Raw genomic sequence first — 22,435 nt, forward strand, 5'->3', positions numbered from 1 at the left:
GGTCTCCCAAGGTACCTCTGACCCAAGTGGTGAAAGCCTCACCTTGGGCCAGGAGACATCACTGAAGGAGCAGGGAAGGATGTTCCCCTGCCCCTGGATAGGAAGCCTTAGCTCCCTGAGGGCACAGGGCCCTGGGCTGACAGCATCTGTGCTAACCTCACCTCTCCCCTGTAGATCCCACTCGCCCCACTCCAGCCGCCTTCAGAGCCACCGGCCTCGCCCTCCCTGAGCTCCGCCGAGGGACCGGCCACCTCGCTGCCTCTGGGGCGCTGCGCTGGGCAGAGAGAGGTAGGAGGGCTGGGCTCCGTGGTCTGTGGCTCCGCTGGCCCTGGGCTCGTCAGCTGATGCTCCACGACTGTTTCCTAACAAGTCTCAGGGGAAGGACTGCTTCCGGGCACACAGATTCTCATCCAGACTGGGTGTGAGCCCTCAGCTGTCAGCCTCGTACCAAAAAAAAACAGATCCCCACCCCTAACCACTGGCCTTGTGAGTAAACGTGTTAGTACTGCAGTCAGACTCAACACTTCTGAGCTCTTACTCTGTGCCAGGCACTGTGCCGGACACCTGGATTTCATTTATCTTTTTCTTTTTTGCTAATTTTTGGCATGCATTTATAATCCTACACGTATTTATTTATCCAAGTCCAATTCATTCATTCTTTTGTTTATCTGGTCCCATTTATCTTATTTTATGAGATTTAAACACAATCACCATCTTATTTTACAAATGATACAGTGAAGCTTAGAGATTAAATGACTTGCTGAAAGTCTTATAACTAGTTAAGCAATAGACCTGGGTCTTGAACCCGCACAGTCTGGCTCAGGAGCCCAGGTAGTTAACCACTGTACCAGACTGGACCAGGCCTGAGAAGGGGCCAGGGAAAAGCAGGAAAAGACTCACAGTAGAGTCGTTCCATCTGCTTCTCCCCGGGGATCAGCTCAGCAGGACAGCTGTCTGACCTGAGAAGGCCTGGGCTTGCCTGTAGCAACTGACTGAGGACTTGGCCACATCATATCCCCTTCTTGAGTCTGTATTCTTTCCAAAACCTGAAAAAATGGATGGGTCTCCCTCCCCTGGGGCAAACAGAGATATCAGGGGTATAGATGGTCAGCCTTCCTGACCCATAATGGTAGGAGGTAGCGCTGGGATAACCAGGAAGGAAGATAGGTGCCCCCTAAGTGTGCCAGGAAGGACAGCTGGGGTAACCAGGACTCAAACTCTTGAGGAAACTTTCCAGCACATTCCAGAAGCCATCAGTTCCTTTTGGGGACACAGACAAACCAGACCAGCTCAGGTTATGCCAGCTCAGTTATGCCAGCTCGGGGCCCAGGCCTGCACATAGTTTCCTCCTCATGCCATTTGTCCCCCAAGGTGTGTTGGGAGCAGCAGCTGCGGTCAGGAGGCCCAGGACCCCCGGCCGCCCCACCCCCAGCGCTGGATGCCCTCTCCCCATTCCTTCGAAAGAAAGCGCAGATCCTGGAGGTGCTGAGAGCCCTGGAAGAGACGGACCCCTTGCTTCTGTGCTCACCTGCTACCCCCTGGCAGCCTCCAGGCGAGGGTCCTGGCTCCCCGGAGCCCATCAATGGCGAGCTCTGTGGCCCACCTCAGCCTGAACCCTCTCCCTGGGCCCCCTACCTGCTACTAGGTCCTGGCAGCCTGGGAGGCCTGCTGCACTGGGAGCGCCTCTTAGGGGGTCCAGGGGAGGAGGAGGGTGCTGGGCGGCCCTGGGGCCCTGGTAGGGGCTCCCCCCAGGCCCAAAGCACTGGTTCTGGGCCGCCCTGTGTGCCAGGCAGTAGCTCCTCCTCCTCTTCTGATGAGGCCGGTGACCCCAATGAGGCCCCCAGCCCGGACACCCTGCTAGGGGCCCTGGCCCGCAAGCAGTTGAACCTGGGCCAGCTCCTTGAAGACACAGAGTCTTACCTACAGGCCTTTTTGGCCGGGGCTGCTTGCCCACTCAGCGGGGACCACCTGGGTCCCAGGCAGCCATCCTCCCCAGACCAGGGGCCCCCACAACTGTCCAAGTCCAAAGGCCTCCCCAAGTCAGCTTGGGTTGGGGGTGCCCCAGAGGCCCACAGGCCAGGCTTTGGTGCTACCTCAGAGGGCCCAGGGTCACTCCCCTTCCTCAGCATGCTCATGGGCGCAGGGGACACCCCCCTGGGCTCACGGCCTGGCCACCCCCACTCTTCATCTCAGGTGAAAAGCAAGCTCCAAATTGGCCCCCCTTCTCCTGGGGAAGCCCAAGGACCCCTTCTGCCCTCTCCAGCCAGAGGTCTCAAATTTCTAAAGCTGCCTCCAGCCTCAGAGAAGGTCCCCAGCCCAGGAGGCCCCCAGCTTAGCCCCCAGCTTCCCCGGAATTCCAGAATACCCTGTCGGAACAGTGGCTCAGACGGCAGCCCCTCCCCACTGCTGGCCCGCAAGGGTCTGGGCGGAGGAGAGCTGTCCCCAGAGGGGGCACAGGGCCTGCCCACCAGCCCTTCACCCTGCTCCATGACCCCTGACTCTGCACAGCTCAGACCTCCCCAGCCAGCCTTGTCCGCTACACTTTCCCCAGGACCCACGGTGTCTCCTTGCTATGAGAACATTCTGGACCTTTCCCGGAACACTTTTAGGGGGCCTTCCCCAGAGCCGCCTCCATCTCCTCTGCAGGTGCCCACCTATCCACAACTAACTTTGGAGGTGCCACGGGTCCCTGAGGTCCTCAGAAGCCCTGGCATCCCCTCCAGCCCTTGCCACCCAGAATCCTGCCCCTATGAGGGCACCCAGGAGAAGAGTTCAGACAAGGCAGGCTCCGAGTCTCCCCATCCTGGCCGCAGGGGCCCAGGCAGCTCATCCAAGAAGCCCAGCCAGGGGGCAGGACGGCGACCTGGGGATCCTGGCTACACGCCTCTGCGGGACAGACTGGCAGCCCTGGGGAAACTGAAGACTGGCCCCGAGGGGCCTCAGGGCCCAGAAAAGAATGGGGTGCCAGTCAGACCTGGCACTGAGAAAGCCCGGGGAGCAGGGAAGTCAGGGGAGAGCGCTGGAGACACAGCACCCCCTGCTTCCAGGCCCCCTGAGCAGCCGGAAGCCAAGGGGCCCCTGCGGGGGTCAGTGGCCTTAGGCACAAGCAGCCTGAAGCAACAGGAATCTGGGCTCCTGGGGGACCCTGGGGCCCGAGTCTACTCTTCCCACTCCATGGGGGCCCGGGTGGACCTGGAGCCTGTCTCACCGAGGAGCTGCCTCACCAAAGTGGAGCTGGCCAAGAGCCGGCTGGCAGGGGCCCTCTGCCCCCAGGTACCCCGCACCCCTGCCAAAGTGCCAACCTCAGCCCCCAGCCTTGGCAAGCCCAATAAGAGCCCCCACAGCAGCCCAACCAAGCTGCCTTCAAAGTCACCCACCAAGGTGGTACCCCGACCTGTGGTCCCACCAGCCACCAAGGAGCCCCCCAAACCTGACAAGGGGAAGGGCCCACCCTGGGCAGACTGTGGCGGCACCGTGGCCCAGCCCATGTCCCCAGCACCTGGCCCTGCAGACCCAGGCCCAGGTCCTGAGGGGCGGGCCCCGCACTCGGCCATTGAGGAGAAGGTGATGAAGGGCATCGAGGAGAACATGCTGCGGCTCCAGGGCCAGGAGCGGGCCCCCGGCACCGAGGCCAAGCATCGGAACACCAGCAGCATCGCCAGCTGGTTTGGCCTTAAGAAGAGCAAGTTGCCAGCGTTAAACCGCCGCACAGAGACCACCAAGGGCAAGGAAGGGGCCGGGGGCTCCCCGCTCCGGAAGGAAGTCAAGATGGAAGCCCGGAAGCTGGAGGCTGAGAGTCTCAACATCTCCAAGCTGATGGCTAAGGCGGAAGACCTGCGCCGGGCCCTGGAGGAGGAAAAGGCATACCTGAGCAGCAGGGCCCGGCCTCGGCCCGGGGGCCCAGCACCAGGGACCAGTGCAGGCCTGGGGCAGGGGCAGGGCCAGCTGGTTGGCATGTACCAGGGTGCAGACACCTTCATGCAGCAGCTTCTCAACAGGTGAGAGCTGGGACTGGCTGGCAGGGGCTCAGTAGTTGGGGGCACTTTGCCCTCCCCAGGCACTCTGGGATTGGGGCTGCCTTTCCTGGGAACTGGGGCTTCCCAGAGGTCAAGGAGTGTAGGAGGTCAAATGACATGGCACCAAATCTTCTGAGGGTTAATGGCCCAGCCCAGAGGAGGGGTCAGGACCTCAAACAAGGAGCTAGGGATTTGTGCCCCAGCTCCCTTCTTCCCTGGCTGTCTGACATTTAGCTTGCTGAGATTGTTTCTCATTTAAGAAGAGCTACCAGTCAACGTTTCCCTGAATCACCTCGAGTCAGGTAAGGCAGTGTGTCTGGGGTCCAGGGTAGTTAAGAATGCTAGTACCTAGCCATGGGCTAATGCAGGTCTCCCTCCGGGGTTTTATATCCTGTAGAACAAGGAGGGCTCCCTTCCATTTGCCTTTTGGCACTTGCCACAGACTCAGCAAAGGGAGCTGTGGTTTAGAGAGGGGGTTGCTCTGTCTGGGCCAGGTAAGGCAGAGTGTGCTTTGGATAACAAGTACACGCAGGGTCAGCTAGAGTAGGCAGGATGTGTCACGTGGACCAGGATGTGACCATGTTTGTTCTCTACTGGGGGACATTATCAGAAAGGTCTGTAGGCTTGACCCTAGGTAGCTATGGAGACATTCTCCCATCACTCCTGCCCCTGCTGGTCCTCTGGGTTTCCCCTGGGGTCTTGGCCTATTCCTGGTGTCAGGAGAGTTGATGCAGGAAGCCAACAGGCATATGTTCTCTTCTCCAGGAGCAGGGGGCAGTAGGTACTTCTCTAAACCCAGCCCCACTGGAGGAAGTGAGGCCAGAATGTGTGGGTGGGCCTGGGCCTCCCTCACTTCTGTCTGCACTGCCTGCCCCTAGGGTGGATGGCAAGGAACTGCCCCCCAAGAGCTGGCGGGAACCCAAACCTGAGTATGGTGATTTCCAGCCAGTGTCCTCTGACCCCAAGAACCCCTGGCCCGCCTGTGGGCCCCGAAATGGCCTGGTGGGCCCTCTCCAGGGCTGTGGAAAACCTCCTGGGAAGGTAAGTTCCAGGGGCGGGGGCTGGGTGGGGGCCCTGGCTTTGTGGCCCTGCCAGGCCCTGGGGCCAGAAGGCTGCTGGATGTATTTCTGGTCTCCAAGGAGAATGGGGAGGGGAGAGGGCCTTCTGAGGGCTGGCGGGTTGCCAGGACTCTTAGATCCGTACTCCAGGGGTCCTGATGGAGGGCGTTGGCATGGAGGAAGAAGGGGCTCTGAAGTCTCCTGTACCCCATACAGCCAAGCATCGAGCCAGGGAGGCGAGAAGAGATGCCCTCTGAGGACAGTCTGGCTGAGCCAGTGACCACCTCACACTTCACAGGTCAGCAGGGTCAAGGGCCAAGGCTGGGACCTGCCCCTCACCCCTTGTTCACTTTATTCCTTCCTGTCACCACAGCAGGTGCCAAGCCCCAGAGGGCACTGGGACTACACAGTGCCAGGAATATCTCCCTGTCACTTAGGGTACCTGCCCTGTCCTCTTCCCCAAGACTAGGGGCGATGGGGCAGGGCAGGCAGGGACAGCTGAGAGCCTGTGGAGCTAGAAGGGTGTCCAAGGGTGGAGCCTGGGCTGGGGCAGGAAGCCAGAGAAAGGCAGGGGGGCTGAGGCACCTGAGCCTCACATCCCCTCCCTTCCCCTCCCCAGCCTGTGGCTCTTTGACTCGAACCCTGGACAGTGGCATTGGGACCTTCCCACCCCCAGACCATGGCAGCAGTGGGACCCCCAGCAAGAATCTTCCGAAGACCAAGCCACCACGGCTGGAGCCCCCACCTGGGGTGCCCCCAGCTCGGCCCCCACCCCTTACCAAAGTCCCCCGCCGTGCCCACACACTGGAGCGTGAGGTGCCCGGCATAGAGGAGCTGCTGGTGAGCGGGAGGCACCCCAGCATGCCGGCCTTCCCTGCCCTGCTCACCGCTGCCCCAGGCCACCGGGGCCATCAGACCTGTCCAGATGGTGAGTGCCTGGGCAGGGAGTGGGCGGGCCTTTCTGGGAGCTCCGCCCACCACCCACCTTCCCCTTGTCCCCGGACAGATCCCTGCGAAGACCCAGGCCCACCCCCTCCAGTCCAGCTGGCCAAGAACTGGACCTTCCCCAATGCCAGGGCAGCCAGCGGTTCCTCTGACCCTTTCTTATGCCCACCCCGACAACTGGAGGGGCTGCCCAGGACCCCCATGGTGAGCATGGCGGAAGGGGAAAGGGAACGGCACTGGAGGGCAGCGGGGAATGACGAGGGGTGAGGTACCGCCCTGTCCGGGAGGAGGACTCAGCGGTCAGCCCCTTGGATGCCCGTCTGGACAGCCCACCCCCTGCCTTTTCACACTCGTCTTGGGGAAAGGGTTTCTCTCCCTTCCGGCACCTTGGTAGGACTGGCTCAGTCGCGCCTCCAGTTTCCGTCCTCTGCAGTGCCCCGTTCAGGCGGGCAGAGCCTCTTAGGAGGTGAGAAGTGAGAGGTACTTGCTCCCGAGCCCTGCCCTCCTTCCCCAGGCCCTGCCCTTGGATGGAAAGCGGAGCCTGGAGCCCAGCCGCCCAGCCCCTGCGCCCCAGGGCCCGGCGTTTGGGGGTAGCCGCACCCCTAGTACATCGGACGTGGGCGAGGAAGGGAGAGTGGCCAGCGGGGGACCCCCGGGGCTGGAGACCTCTGAGTCTCTCAGCGACTCGCTCTACGACTCGCTGTCCTCTTGCGGGAGTCAGGGCTGAGTGGAGTCAAGGCTGAGTGGCAGCGGCAGCCACGCCCCGCGCTGGAGGCGGAGACCACGGATTGGACGGCCCTCCTCAAGCCCCGCCCCCGGGGCCCCGCCCTGAAGGGACCAAGGAGGCAGATGAACCAGAAGGTGAAGGGGGTTCCCGGCACAGCTCACTGCCCGCCGCTGCCGCTGCTGTGGAGGAGATGACCGCTCTCAGCTCAGGGAGAGACCCCACCCTTGGTCCTTTCTCTCACCCAGAGTACGGCTCTTCCTCTGAGGGACTGAGGGGTTCAAGGCCGCTGTGTCCCGGCCCCCACTCCCGCTTCAGGCTGAGCCATCTTGTGGTGCTGGGCTTCCTGCCCACCGGTCGTGCCATCTCCGCCCACCCTGGCGGCTCCCCTGCCTCAGCAGCCCCGTGCTGGTGGAGTTTAGGGGCGAGGGGTCACGTTGCCTTCTCTCTCTGTCTGCCCTGGTCCTCCCCGCTGTCTGGATGGTGCTGCCCTCTCCTGCCCCATACCTTTGGGGCCCATTTGTCTGTCCTTTTTTGTTGGTTGTTTTTTATATATATATATAAAAGCGTCTGACCCAGCCCCCACCCACCCCCATCCCCACACTGCGGTTAATTTATCTGTTGTTAAAAACGCGGCTGCTCTGCTTCCAGCCTCTGCTTCTGCCGTATCCCTAATAAAACGTGGAGGACCCCCCCCACCCCGACCCCAGACTCAGCTTGTTCTATGGGAGGACTCAGGGATGCACAGGCCAGTAGAGACCTCGTGGGCACCAGGGTGCAGGACTCCAGGGCTCTGCTCCAGGAGCTCTTGTGAGGCAGTTCAGTTTACCAGGGCTGCTGACTTGAGTCACCCTAGAATGTAACTAAGGGTGGGGGATCTGTTTAGACCTGTAATGGTACCTAGCAGTGGGGAAATTCCCCTGGCCCAGGGCTTGGTCAGGAGGAAGGCTTTGCTGCCCCAGAAAGGGAGGTGGAGATGGTGGCTGTGGACATACACTCAAACCTTGGACATACCAGGTTGGGTGGGTATATAAACTGTAAGCTTCAGGGGTCCAGGGGTAAACAGAGTTAAGTGTCTACAGCTACCTGTTGTCATAAAGTGAGGCACGACTGGGTTTCTGACTTGCCACCTTCTAGTCGCACCTCAGCCTCTGGGCTTGCCCCACATCTTCTTGCCCTTATTTCGCCCTCAGATTTCAACCAGAAGTTCTCCTGGCTCTCGAATTCTTACCTTAAGATGGGAAGGCCAGGAATGAGGCTGTGTGGAAGGGTCTAGGCTTCTAGGAGTTATTTCAGACTCTCCATGGGATGTGAGAAGGCCAGGGGGTGGTTGTGGCCCTCCAACCCTTGGATTTCCTATTGAGCATAGAGTTGGACAGTGACCTGAAGGGGACCCAGGTGGCCCCAGCCCATCTCACAGTGACCAACCAAGCTGGGCCTTGGGAAGGCCGCCTTTTAGCCCAGGTTGCAAGGTGTGGGCTGACTTGTTCAGAGCACCCCCCTGCCATAGTCAACACTCACTGCCTCCCCCATGCCATCTGTAGGCCACCTGGGCATTGTGCATGCTGAACAGCCCTGGCTTTGTGGCTGGGACTCTGGACAGTTCATCATGGAGGTAGGGGACTGTGCAGTGAATGAATACAGTCTGTGTTGGCACTTCAGGCTTGCCAAGCCAAGGTCAGGAATGCCTGGACAGGGAGCAGTGCTGGGCCAATTCACAACTCAGTTGATGCTGCCATGCGCTCTGACCAGCCCAAGGAAGGTTGGGAGGGACGAAGGATGTCCGTACCTCTCTTTATGCTAACTTCTTCCAGCAGTGTCTCTTCAGCTGTAAATGGTCCAGAGAGCAGTGAAAGAACTCCCTGTTAAATACCTACCATATTGCCAGCCTCCTGATTCATTTCACAGGTGAAGTTATTGAGGCTCAAAAACGTTTGAGTAGATTAATTCCTTGGTGGTCCAGTGGTTAAGACTCTGCGATCCCAGTGCAGGGGGCACAGTGTCAGTCCTTGATCAGGGAAGTAAGATCCTGAATGCTGCATGGCCCGTCCGAAAACAGACCAGTAGTTTTCCAAGGCTGAGAAGTGATGGATCTTGGCAGGAGTGATCCCTTTTGGGTGTGTAACTTTGCTTTCTTCTGCCAGGACTCTAATCCCTTCCTCCGTTTTTAGCCCTGGATCACTCCTGATGGACAGGGCTAGAGAACATTAAGTTGGGAGTCAAGAGTCTTAGCCCTTGAGTGCGGGTCTGTGGGGAACGTTAGATCTTGTCTCCGGGACTTGGTTTTCCTTATCTATGGAAGATTGGGAAGTTGGTCCAGACCAGCTTTCCCCTTAGCTTTCTGCATTTCCCACCCATCTCCCAATCTGGCTGTTCTTCCTCCTGTTTCCCTTAGTGGATGTCATCACTGAGGAGGTTAAAACGACTTAGAGAAGCATCATATTTTCTTCAAATGTCAGGATCGCATTTTCTTATTTCTGTCTCCTACTTCCAGGTATCCATCCCACTCTCCCTTCTGCTTTTATGGGCTTAAGGATGTTATTACCAAGCTGTTGATCTCTACCTCTTGCCAGGCAGGCTCGGAGAAGTCTACATCCTTCTCCACTTTTAATTTCTTGGTTTCTTAAGCCCTTTTCTCTGTGTGAACCTGATGGATTACCTCATTTCCTTGTTAGAATTGTTTGCCTACAGGATATTTATGGTATTTCCTTTCTGAGAAGGAATTTGGCATGGTGGGTTTAATTCTGGACTCCACCTCTGACAAGCTGAGATCAAGGGTCCAGGCAGGTTTCTGTCACCACAGTCTGCTCATTCTGCCACCAGGCTCTGTCCTGCAGTGTTTTCACATGCAAGGTGACCTCTTGGGCCAGGGGACAATGTGGGCCACCTGAGAAAAAGCTGTCAGTCACCAGGACAGAGCAGCATCAGCCACACCTAGTACCTGGAGCCAGCCCTTCCCTACCAGGCAGCTCCTCATTCCTAAATCCCCCAGTGTGCTGCTAAGGGGTGCTGGGCCCAGACAAGCCATCTGTGGCCCACATGACTCTGTATGCCCTCCACACAGACAGAATATTCCATCTGAAGTAATTATGTGGCAAGGGACAGACAGTTGACTTCGAGACTCTTCCAGGAAACCAGTTTCTCTTTGCCCTTGAAGAAAAGATTTATCTAAAAGACCACTTGATCCTCACTATGGCAGAATACTTCATATCTGAGTTTGTAACATCTGCTTGCAGGATTAAGGTGACCTCACTGTTTTCTCCATGAACAATGGGTAAACACTTGCCTTACCATTGTATATGACCCTTTCTGCTGGATTTCCCAAACAAAAGAAGCCCAAACCACCAAACTCCTCTTGTCCGCCATAAATGGCATCAACAAAAAGCTAGGAAAAGACTCCAGGTTCCACCTTTCTGGGCACCCTGCTTCTTGTAAGAAATGTCCCAAAATGTTAACTGAGATTTTCTGTGAGTTGCCAATGGTTTTTATTTTCTTCTCTACCCTTGTCTAGATTTTCTACAAATAGTACGTTTTGTTTTCCTGACCCCCCAAAAAAAATTTTTTTAAGAAACAACCATTCTCTGCAACAAATTCTAGGTATGTAACCCCATTCTATAGTCTTGAGTGAGTTAATTCAAGCATATAAGTAATTTTTTTTAAGACATGAATTTAAAGTAAATATAGGTAAGTATTTCAATGATCTTGAGGTAAGGAAAACCTTTTTAAAAACCTTTTTTGTAATCATTAAAGACATACAAACTGGAAAAGTGCATGTTCGGGACTTCTCTAGTGGTCCAGCGGCTAAGAATCCACCTTCCAGTGCAGGGGACATGGGTTTGATCCCTGGTCAAGGAACTAGGACCCCACATGCTATGGAGCAACTAAGACCACGCATCTCAACTACTGAGCCTGCAGTGTGCCTCAACGAAAGATCCCACATGCCGCAACTAAGATCCGTCACAACCTAATAAAATATATTTTTTTAAGTGCATGTTCATGGTTTTAAAAAATAATGAAGGACTTCCCTGGCAATCCAGTGGTTAAGACTCCATGCTTCCACTGCAGGGGGTGTGGGTTCAATCCCTGGTCAGGGAACTAAGATCCTGCATGCCATAGGGTGCAGCCCCCCCCAAAAAAATTTTTTTTAATCAAAATTGAATAGAATATCATGTAAGGAAGAAGAAGAGTCTCATATTCCAACTTCCAGTCTCACTGCCCAGATATAACCCAAGTTGATTGGAATTCCTCTCAAATCACTTTTTTTTTTCTTAAATTGTGCTCTTTCAGTAGACATTCTGAGGGCTTCAAGCCAACCACAGCCTCTCAGATCACTCTTTAAAAGCACACTACAGGAGAAGGAAATGGCAACCCACTCCAGTATTCTTGCCTGGAGAATCCTGTAGACAGAGGAGCCTGGCAGGCTACAGTCCATGGGGTCACAAGAGTTGGACACGACTTAGTGCACTGTCTTACCCCAGAGATCCTGCCACATATACCACAAAAACGAAACATCCCCCAATGACCTTGGCCCCACTGTTCCAATCACTCCCAGGTGGGAATTCAGGCACATGTCCACAGAGGTCACAGACAACATACATACAGTTCTGTTATGTCCCATATATTACCCTTTCATGTCCCAAGGAAGACATTTTCTCTTAGAGATTTTCATTTAGTGTATCTTTAAAAAATCTTGTGTTAAACTTGCCTCCATCTTTTTCTTGGGTAAGGACAACCCAGAAATGGCCCTTTTGTGTCTGTGATGTTGCCATTCACAGCTTTGATAGGCCTAGTACAATCTTGAGAACAGGGTTGCTGTATGCTGAATGTCAGACGGTAGCTCTTAGCTTTGCCTACCTTAGGTAGTTATGCTGTGCATTTTTTATTGGTGTACCATGTTTGATTTGTCCCTAATACCTTTGAAGTTTTTCTGAGAAATGAAATAATGCAACATGAACTTATTAAAATACATTTTAAGCCTTTAAAAAATAAAAAAAGCACACTACACAGAGACAGTATATTTATATTGACCTTCTATTAGACAATGAGATTATTCTATAATTGCTGATCTGCTCCTTTTAGCACTTACTACTATAGCTTAGAGATCTTTCCAAAGATCTTGACTCTCCATTATCATACACGCTCTCCCATTGGATGGATGTGTGATATTTACATGTTTTGCCATGACAAACGGTGCTGCAGTGAACGTTGTATATGTGTCCTTGGCCACTTGCATATTTCCGTAAGATAAATTCCTATCAGTGGAATTGCTGCATTATAAAATATGCTTAATTGAAAATTTTTTATAGATATTAACACTTCACCAACAATGTATAAGTGGGCTATCTTCCACACTGTGTATTATCAAACTTTATTCTTTGCCAATTTGGTAGGAGTAAGTGATCATGTCTTGTAGTCTTGGAGCCCAAAGTAGGGCGTTTAAGCTTTTACTCAGAGTGAAATGGGAAACAATTAGAAAATGGTAAGAATAAACTGTAGAGGGCAAGTATGGGAATGAACCAGTAAGGAAGCCTCTTGGGTAACTCCAGTGAGAGATGGGAACCTGTGCCAGGGCAGAGACACTATAAACAACAGGGTTTGCTAATGTGATTACAATGGGGGAAAGAGAAGAGTCAAGAACAGCTTTGACACAGATGGCCGATAGGCACATGAAAAGATGCCCAACATCACTAATTATCAGGGAAATGCAAATCAAAACTACATCGAGGCACCACCTCACACCAGTCAGAATGGCCGTCATCAAAAAGTCTATAAATAACAAATACTGGAGAGAGTGTAGAGAAAAGAGATCACCTCCTACTGGTGCTGGGCATGTAAGTTGGTGAAGCCACTATGAACAGTATGGAGGTTCCTCAGAAAGCTAAAAATAGAATTGCTATGCAATCCAGCAATCCCACTCTTGGACATATGTCTGGACAAAACTATAATTCGATAAGATACATGCACCCCTGTGCTCATAGCAGCACTATTCACAATAGCCAACAACCTAAATGTCCATTGAAAGATGAATGCATAAGGAAGATGCGGAATATACATAAAACGGAAAACTTCTCAGCCATAAGAAAGAACAAAATAATACCATTTGCAGCAACATAGATGGAACTAGAGATAATTATACTTGGTGAAATGTCAGAAAGAGAAAGATAAATACCATACGATATCACCTATATGTAAAATATGACACAAATGAGCTTAACTACGAAGCAGAAACAGACTCGCAGACGTAGAAGACAGACTTGTGGTTCCAAGGGGAGGGGGAAAGGAAAGGGATGGACTGGGAATTTGGCGTTAATAGAGGCAAACTATTACATATCAAAGAGATAGGCAACAAGGCCCTGCTGTATAGCGCAGGGAATTACATTCAATGTCCAGGGATTAACATAGTGGAAGAGAGCATAAAAAGAACGTACATGTATGTATAGCTGAATCACTTTGGTGTTCAGTAGAAATTAACACAACATTGTAAATCAACTATACTTAAAAAAAAAAAGGTAACTCCAAGTGTTTTGGAACAACTGGTAGAATTTGCTATTAACTGATATGAAAAAGACGGTAGATGGAGCAGACTTGAGGGAGAGAAGATCAGGAGTTAAATACTGGACGTGTTAAATCTGAGATGTCTGTTGGACAACATCCAGTGGAAAATGTGGAGTAAGCAGTGAGTTATAGAAGTCTAGAATTCAGAAAAGAAGCCTGGGTTGGGGACATAAATCGGTAAGTCATCAGCATATGGATGCTATTTAAAGCCGAGAGACTGGATGAAATCACCAAGAGAGTGAGAGGAAAGGTCTGAGTCCTAAGCCCTGGGGGTACTCCATCTCTTGAGAGGGCAGAGGAAATGAAGAAAAACAGCACAGAACATAGTGGGGGCTACTTTGAAACTGTAAATATTTCACTTTTAGGAAACTTTCCATTTGTGCATTTATATCAGTATAGGTTCATGGTTTCCTATTTAATGGTTTATAATCCATTATTATCATCATCTACTTTGGTGCTCAAATTGTCCATGATTTGGCCAGTAGGAGCCCCCTTAAAACTGACTTTTGTTTTGTTTTGTTTTGTTTTTTACAAATCTCCATCATTCTTTTTGAGTACATACTTTCTGGCATAACATGTTCAAGATTCCATTTTCCCAAACTCTGAAGTCAACCATTTTTCCAACGAACCCTGGTTTCTTTGAGTAAGAGCATCTCTAGAAACTAAGATCTGGGGGTTGTGTGTGCTTATTGTTATAGGGGAGTTGCTTCCCCCAGGTTCGAAGAGAGGGTTTCTTAGAGACTGAAGAAGTTAAAGCATTTTCCTGTACTTATGGGACTGATCAGATAGAGAACATTTGATGACGCAGGAGAGAAATCAGGACGTGGTTGGGTATTCAGTGCCCAGGTAGCCTGGAGCCTCATCTACAGGTACAGGAAGGAGGAGGGAGCAGAGGCGGGTAGGTGAGCATATGTGGTGGTGTCGACTTAGAGAAGAACTCTTCTGATTGCTTCTGTTTTCTCAAGGAAATAATCAAGGTCATCAGCCAAGAGGAAGGATGCGAGAAAGTTGTTGGAGGTTTGAGAAGAGAGAACATAATATGACTGGTCATTTAGGAGCACAAAAATTTTTTGTTGTTTTTGTTTTTTTAATCTGAGGGGTTTTGGACTTTTTTAGTTACTACATTTTTTAAAAATATATGTTTATTTATTTGACTGCACCAGGTCTTAGCTGCAGCATGCAAGATCTTTAGTTGTGGCATGCAGGATCTAGTTCCCTAACCAAGAATTGAACCCAGGCCCCCTGCATGGGGAGCATGGAGTCTTAACCACTGAACCACCAGGAAAGTCCCTAGGATCTCAAAAGTTAGTGAATAAGTTAGAGAAATGTAGTAGGCATAAAGGGTCCACTTGAGGTGATTAGGAATTAAAAACAAGTCTTACTAATGTGAATGTGTTGGAGGTTTTCTTCTGCCATATTAAGTAGAGAATAGGCAGCAAGTTGGATTAGCCAGAGCTGCCAATTTGCCAAATAAGCAACAAAGAGAGACAGGCAAGAGTATTGACGATATATATATACAAGGAAGTGGTTCTGTTAACTGGCTGTGGGCTTTGCACTGGTTAAAGAGGGAAGAGAGTACAATAAAGGAGAGAGGCATGAAGGGAGGTAGAATCAGTAGGCTGAAGAGCCTGGTGGGATCAAACGAGTTTTGGAGATAAAGTACTAGTGGGAATGAGCTGAAAAGATGTTTAGAAGAAAAGAGGTGATGGTCAGAGGGTGAGTCGCATGAAACTGAGATTATGGGAGAACAGGAAGCTTTATGGGTTGAATTGTGTCCCTCCCTTCCTTAAAAAATGCTGAAGTCCTAAACCCCAGTAACTTCTGAGGTTACAAGTTAAAATGGGGTCATTTGGGTGGACCCTAATCCAAAATGATTGATGTCCTTATAAAAAGTGGAAAATTGGACATAAGGAGAATGCCATGGAACGTGATGATGGCAGAGATCACAGTGATGCCTCTGCAAGCCAAGGAATGCCGACGTGTGCCTGCAAATTACCAGAAGTCAGAGGACAGGTCTGGGGGAACAGATTCTCCTTCAACAGCCCTCAGAAGGAACCAGCACTCCTGACAGCCTGATCTCAGACTTCTAGCCTCCAAAACTGTGGATCACTAAATTTCTGTTGTTTGAGCCAACCAGTCTGTGACCGTGTGTGATGGCAGCCCCACACTAAAGCAGAAAGTTTGTAGTTAACGGGTAATGAGAAGGACCAGGGAGTGGCCATGAGTGTGAGGGGCTCAGAGGGCCAGATTGTTGGAGCAGCGGTCATGAAATGCAGAGGCCGGGGACTGCGAGGACTATCTCTGCGTGTGTTGAGAGGTCTAAGCATCAGAGGGGGTGACAGTGAGGCAGGAGCCAAAACCTCAAGAAAGAAGGGGAAGTAACCCAGAGATTGATAGATAAGAATGGGGGGCATGGTGGGTGGAATAGTTAATCAGCATGAGATTCAAAGCTGAGGGAATTTCAGGAAGAAGAACCATCTGAAAGCAACCCGAAAAATAAGGAGGGCACCTATAAAACCCTCTGGCCTCCAGGCACAGGGCTAACGGAGAGAGCAGCGCCCCCTTGAGAGGCCCGCAAGGAGGGCGTGCTCAAGGAGAGCCAAGAGGTCAAAGGGGAACTGTGGAGCTCTATCCCTAGATAACCACGATGGTGTGATCAGTCACCTAGAGCCACACATCCTGGAATTTGAAGTCAAGTGGGCCTTAGGAAGCACCGCTACGAATAAAGCTAGTGAAAGTGATGGAATTCCAGTTGAGCTATTTCAAATCCTAAAAGATGATGCTGTGAAAGTGCTGCACTCAATATGCCAGCAAATCTGGAAAACTCAGCAGTGGCCACAGGACTGGAAAAGGTCAGTTTTCATTCCAATCCCAAAGAAAGGCAATGCCAAATAATGCTCAAACTACCACATAATTGCACTCATCTCACACACTAGCAAAGTAATGTTCAAAATTCTCCAAACCAGGCTTCAACAGTACATGAACCGTGAACTTCCAGATGTTCAAACTGATTTTAGAAAAGGCAGGGGAACCAGAGATCAAATTGCCAACATTCACTGGATCATCGAAAAAGCAAGAGAGTTCCAGAAAAACATCTCTTTGATTTACTCACTATGCCAAAGCCTTTGACTGTGTTCAGTTCTGTTCAGTTCAGTCACTCATTCATGTCCGACTCCTTCAGACACCATGAATCGCAGCACACCAGGCCTCCCTGTCCATCACCAAACCCATGTCCATCAAGTTGGTGATGCCATCCAGCCTTCTCATCCTCTGTCGTGCCCTTTTCCTCCTGCCCCTAATCCTTCCCAGCGTTAGGGTCTTTTCCAATTAGTCAACTCTTCGCATGAAGTGGCCAAAGTATTGGAGTTTCAGCTTCAACATCAGTCCTTCCAATGAACACCCAGGACTGATCTCCTTTAGGACAGACTGGTTGGATCTTCTTGCAGTCCAAGGGACTCTCAAGAGTCTTCTCCAAAAAAAAAAAAAAAAAAAGTCTTCTCCAACACCACAGTTCAAAAGCATCAATTCTTCAGCGCTCAACTTTCTTTACCATCCAACTCTCACATCCATACATGACTACTGGAAAAACCATAACCTTGACTAGTGTGGATCACAACAAACTGGAAAATTCTTCAAGAGATGGAAATACCAAACCACTTGACCTGTCTCCTGAGAAATCTGTATGCAGGTCAGGAAGCATCTGTATGCAGGTCCAGTTAGAACTGAACATGGAACAACAGACTGGTTCCAAATCGGGAAAGGAGTATGTCAAGCCTGTATATTGTCACCCTGCTTATTTAACTTATATGCAGAGTACATCATGTGAAATGCTGGACTGGATGGAGCAAGAGCTGGAATCAAGATTGCCTGGAGAAATATCAATAACCTCAGATACGCAGATGACACCACCCTTATGGCAGAAAGTGAAGAAGAACTAAAGAGCCTCTTGATGAAAGTGAAAGAGGAGAGTGAAAATGTTGGCTTCAAACTCAATATTCAGAAAACTAAGAATATCTGGTCCCATCACTTCATGGCAAATAGATGGGGAAACAATGGAAACAGTGAGAGACTTTATTTCGAGGGGCTCCAAAATCACTGCAGATGGTGACTGCAGCCAAGAAATTAAAAGACATTTGCTCCTTGAAAGAAAAGCTATGACCAACCTAGACAGCATATTAAAAAGCAGAGACATTACTTTACCAACAAAGGTCCATCTAGTTAAGGCTATGGTTTTTCCAGTAGTCGTGTATGGATGAATGTGAGTTGGACATCTCTCTGAAGAATCGATGCTTTTGAACTGTGGTGTTGGAGAAGACTCTTGAGAGTCCCTTGGACTGCAAAGAGATCCAACCAGTCAATCCTAAAGGAAATCAGTCCTGAAAATAGAAGGATTGATGATGAAGCTGAAACGCGAATACTTTGGCAACCTGATGCAAAGAACTGACTCATTGGAAAAGACCCTGATGCTAGGAAAGATTGAAGGTAGGAGGAAAAGGGGATGACAGAGGATGAGATGGTTGGGTGGCATCACCGACGTGATGGACGCGAGTTTGATTATGCTCCGGGAGTTGGTGATGGACAGGGAAGACTGGTGTGCTGCAGTCCACGGGGTCGCAAAGAGTCAGACACAACTGAGCGACTGAAATGAACTGAACTGAACTGATCCCTAGGTCACAGGGAGAGGCCTGAACTGAGGCCAGAGAAATGGAGTCCAGAGCCAAGGTCATCTCCAGAACTGACTGCGCCCCATTGTAACCTTGCCAAAAGACCCTTGACCCTTACTAACCAGCCAAAAGCCCCTTGATCCTTACTGACCAGCTTCCTGTCCCCAAACTAGGTGAAAATGCCCACCCTGCTACTCACCCTATAGCACCCTAACCAACCACCTAATGCCACCCTTCCAGCAGGAATTTTCTTTGTCTTGAGTCTGTACAGATTGGCTACTAACCCACGAAAAGAACCGTCGGCTTTCCCCGGCCCACTGCCTTTGCAGCACCTTCATTATCTCTGCTCCTTGCTCTTTATACGCTCGCTCCCTTCTCAAATGCTCTATGTCTCGAAATTCTTTTCCAACCTGCCCTCAGACTGCCGCTCCCGGAATGTTTAAAGGGGCTGGATCCAGGGACATCCCTTGTGGTCCAGTGGTTATGACTCTGCCTTTCTACTTCAGGGGATGTGGGTTCGATCCCTGGTCAGGAAACTAAGATCCCACATGCTGTAGGGTGTGGCCAAAAATTTAAAAAGAAAAAAAAGGTTATGTCCATGGGGAGTTTGCTGATGAAGAGCCATGAGCTCCAGAAGATCCAGTGGAAGGGTTTCAGGAGACAGGAACAAAGCAGGGCATGTGAGGATCAGAATGAGAGCCAAAGGGTCATCTCATGTCAGGGGGAGTGACTATAGAATATGGTGGCTGTGTTTATCAAATTACCACAGAGGGACCCTTTTGTCACTGTAACCTTTTATATGTTTTGAATTTCATATCCTGTGAATGGAGAAAGTAGTGACAATGTGGAATGGTCATGGCAGACAGAAGAGAGGAGTGAGGCTAAAGCCAAGTCAAGATTTTTCAAAGGAGACTGGAGCCCAGTGGAGGCTGAGAATCAGAAAAATCCAGTGGCAAAATTGGGGGTTTTGTGTTTTCTGTTTCTTCTCTTAGCAGAGTGCAGACGCCTGGTTCTAGGATGAAAAAGGAAGATTGTGAGCTTAGTGCAAGGATGGGCTTTGTTGAGGTGGCTGGTCAGGTCATCCGCCACAGGCTCCAGCTTGAGCAATAATAATATATAAGAGCAAACACCTCCACAGCATTTACAACGTGCCAGGCACCGTTGGAAGTGCTCATACATCTTCACCACAACCTTTTAAGGTAGGGGTTTTTCCCCCCATTTTAAAGAGAGAGTAAGGCTCAGAGAGCTTAAGTGAGTTGCCCAAAGTCAAAGCTTGTCTAAGGAAGACCTGTGATTCAAACCCAGGCAGTCCAGCTCCAGAGTCCACACAAACACAAAGAGGTTGACGCCAGGCAAGCACTGAAAAAGCAAAGTGGAATAAGAGTTAAGGGAGGAGTTAAGGGGCAGGACTGGAGTTTCAGTGCATCCAGAGCGGGAGCTGGGATGATGTGAGCGATGGTCTGAGACTGGAAGACTGGATTTCTGTACGGGCTTTTGTACTCTGGGGCTGGCTGCGATGAGCCAGAGGTGAAAGCCTTGGGAGGGTGAAGATCCACGAACCGGGGAGCGGGTGGTTCGGGGAGTAGGTGGTGGAGAACCACTCACAGGAGCACAGTTGAAGACAGATCTCTAATGAGTGCGGCGGATGATTCCCGCCGGAGAGTGAGCCTGCAGAGGAGTCTGGGCCGCGGGCAGCTGAGGCCTAAGGCGGCAGAAGCCACCAGGAGATCGGGTTTCTGTCATTGACTCGTGGAAAAGCTAGCAGGATAGCACTGGGGGCCTTCTCTAAGGCAGAAGCACTCCAGGGAGTTAAGAGCCTCATGTTTAGGTTGGCCTCATATGTGCTTTGTGTGAGATTCTTCAACTTCAAAAAAATCCTTTCCTACCCAACAGTTGGAAAATACATGGCCACCAGGTGGCGCCCAGGCGGCAGCGCCCATCTGAGAGGTTTGCGGGCCTGAAGGGCCACCGTGTGGCGAGAAGAGGAGATGCAGGGCGCCTCCCTTCATCGATGACCGTACACAAGGAACCTGGTATCTCCTCGCACCTACTGCATGCGTTGCACAAAGTACAGAGAACAGGAATACGTGGACTTGGATGGACATAAACTGTCAGAGTCTGTTTGCCCTGAACCCCCCCCCGTCCCCCGCCAAGTCCGCCCCGACCTGGGACTCGTGGTGGGCGTTTTCCCCACAGCCAGTCCCAAGGCAGGCAGCATTGGCCAAGGACAGAAGGGACTCTGGGCTTCATTTGCCTCTCTCTTCTTGCCCCTTCTGAAGTCAGGACACTCAGCTGGGGCCCTTCCTCCCCACGCCATGCCTCCCCTTTCACTCTATTTCCGCATCCACCCGCACTGTCGTTCACTCAAGGAACATTCACTGGACCCTTAGTAGGTATGAAGCAATGAGCTAGACCAGCGACCCAGGGATGAACATGGCAAGCCCCAGCCTTCAGGACTGAGTTCTGGTGGGTGATGCCAGTGATGCCAGTCACCAGGTGACGGATCATAGGGGGACGTGGAGAGTGCTATGATGGAGGGTGCCCAGACGCTTAGAGGGGGCTAAAACCCAGTCCTGGGGGTTCAGAGAAGGCTTCCTAGATGAGGTAAGAAAACTAAGGCCTGCAGGGTGGGTGTGATGAATCAGGCAGAATGGATGGGGATGAAAGTTCTAAGCAGAAAAATAAAAATACCAAGGCCTGTCAGTGAAGGATCAAATGGAACATTCTAGCGTAAGTTTGAGTTTACTATGCCTAGAGCACTAAAAGATGAGAGGACAAAGGTAAGCAGGAAGCTCGAATGGATGATGCAAAGTTTGGACTTTATCCTGACAGCAAAAATGAGTCACTGAAAAGTTCAGTGTTCACCATCAGAAGGATTCATCTAGAAACAGTGTGCAGAGTGCATGGGAGAGAACCAAGACTGGGAACTAGGAGGCAGGTAAGGAGGCTGGAGCAATACTCCAGGCAAGATTCAGTAGGGCCTGAACCTAGGCCGCAGGGGTTCGGTTAGAGGGCAGATTAAAAAGATTTCCACAACCTCCTTAAGGTTGCCGGACTTCCGCTGGGGTCACTCAACCTTCATAAAATATTGCCTTTGAGATCCACCTGAGTTGTATGTATCTATGGTTTTTCCTTTTCTTATTTTTTAAATTATGGAAATATGATAACATATTTTTATATTTTATCATATAAAATAATATGATAACATTATTTTACAGGAAATATTACTTTATCTTATCTCCTCACTTGCAGGAGACTTGGAAAATATAGAACAAAGTTACATATAGTTCCACTATATATTACAATTGTTTAAGTAGATAAATTAAGATTTTTAGTTGGAGTATCAAACTCTCAAAAATTAATAAGATGAACATGAAAAGTGAAAGTGTTAGTTGCTCAGTTGTGTCAGACTCTTTGCAACCTCATGTAGCCTGCCAGGCTTCTCTGTCCATGGAATTCTCCAGGCAAGAATACTGGAATGGGTTGCCATTTCCTTCTCCAGGGGATGGTCCCGATCCAGGAATTGAATCCAGGTCTCCTGCATTGCAGGAAGATTCTTTACCATCTGAGCCACCAGGGAAGCCCCTATATAATGAATATACAGAGAAGTAGAAGAATATAGAAGACCTGAATGGCTTTTACTTTTCATTGCAGAGTAGTATTCCGTTGCATGGGTGTACCACTGTTAGTTTGTACAATACATTGCCCTGTTGAAGGGTGTTTGGATTATTTCCAGTTTTTGCTAATTAATAAATAAAGCTTTTCTGAACATTTGTGTATGGAAAGTGGGGAAGGTAATTTGTTTTTGACCACACCACATGGCTTGTATGATCTCAATTCCCTGAGCAGGAATTGAACCCATGCCCACTGCAGTGGACGCTCAGCTTCCTAACCACTGGAAGATAAGCAAAGTCCCTGTGTACAGATTTTTCTGTGAATACAGATTTTAATTTCTCTAGGATTAATACACAGTAGTGTAATTGCTTTAATATATGTTTAAAAAGCCTCTTGATGAAAGTGAAAGAGGAGAGTGAAAAAGTTGGCTTAAACCTCAACATTCAGAAAATGAAGATCATGGCATCCGGTCCCATCACTTCATGGGAAATAGATGGGGAAACAGTGGAAACAGTGTCAGACTTTATTTTGGGGGGCTCCAAAATCACTGCAGATGGTGACTGCAGCCATGAAATTAAAAGACACGTACTCCTTGGAAGATAAGTTATGATCAACCTAGATAGCATATTCAAAAGCAGAGACATTACTTTGCCGACTAAGGTCCGTCTAGTCAAGGTTACGGTTTTTCCAGTAGTCATGTATGGATGTGAGAGTTGGACTGTGAAGAAGGCTGAGTGCCGAAGAATTGATGCTTTTGAACTGTGGTGTTGGAGAAGACTCTTGAGAGTCCCTTGGACTGCAAGGAGATCCAACCAGTCCATTCTGAAGGAGATCAGATGGTATTTCTTCGGAAGGAAT

At 50.5% G+C, this 22,435-nt stretch overlaps 1 protein-coding gene across 5 annotated transcripts in view; it reads left to right on the top strand.

Annotated features, from left to right (window-relative positions):
• The window catches only part of NCKAP5L (NCK associated protein 5 like), a 30,726-nt gene extending 23,279 nt beyond the window's left edge, over positions 1-7,447 (top strand). For 4 of the 5 annotated variants that reach the window (XM_069580800.1, XM_069580797.1, XM_069580799.1 and 1 more), the window contains 7 exons: positions 175-288; positions 1,372-3,998; positions 4,895-5,057; positions 5,291-5,372; positions 5,694-6,002; positions 6,081-6,223; positions 6,534-7,447. In XM_069580800.1, the coding sequence (XP_069436901.1) occupies positions 175-288; positions 1,372-3,998; positions 4,895-5,057; positions 5,291-5,372; positions 5,694-6,002; positions 6,081-6,223; positions 6,534-6,746 (3,651 nt within the window). In that variant the 3' untranslated portion in view covers positions 6,747-7,447. Of the gene's footprint in view, positions 1-174; positions 289-1,371; positions 4,093-4,894; positions 5,058-5,290; positions 5,373-5,693; positions 6,003-6,080; positions 6,224-6,533 lie in introns of those variants that run through there. The other variant, XM_069580801.1, reaches the window with a different exon arrangement.
• Positions 7,448-22,435: the final 14,988 nt, after the last annotated feature.

Source organism: Ovis canadensis, chromosome 3 (assembly GCF_042477335.2).
Source record: "Ovis canadensis isolate MfBH-ARS-UI-01 breed Bighorn chromosome 3, ARS-UI_OviCan_v2, whole genome shotgun sequence".
NCBI classification, from domain to species: domain Eukaryota; kingdom Metazoa; phylum Chordata; class Mammalia; order Artiodactyla; family Bovidae; genus Ovis; species Ovis canadensis.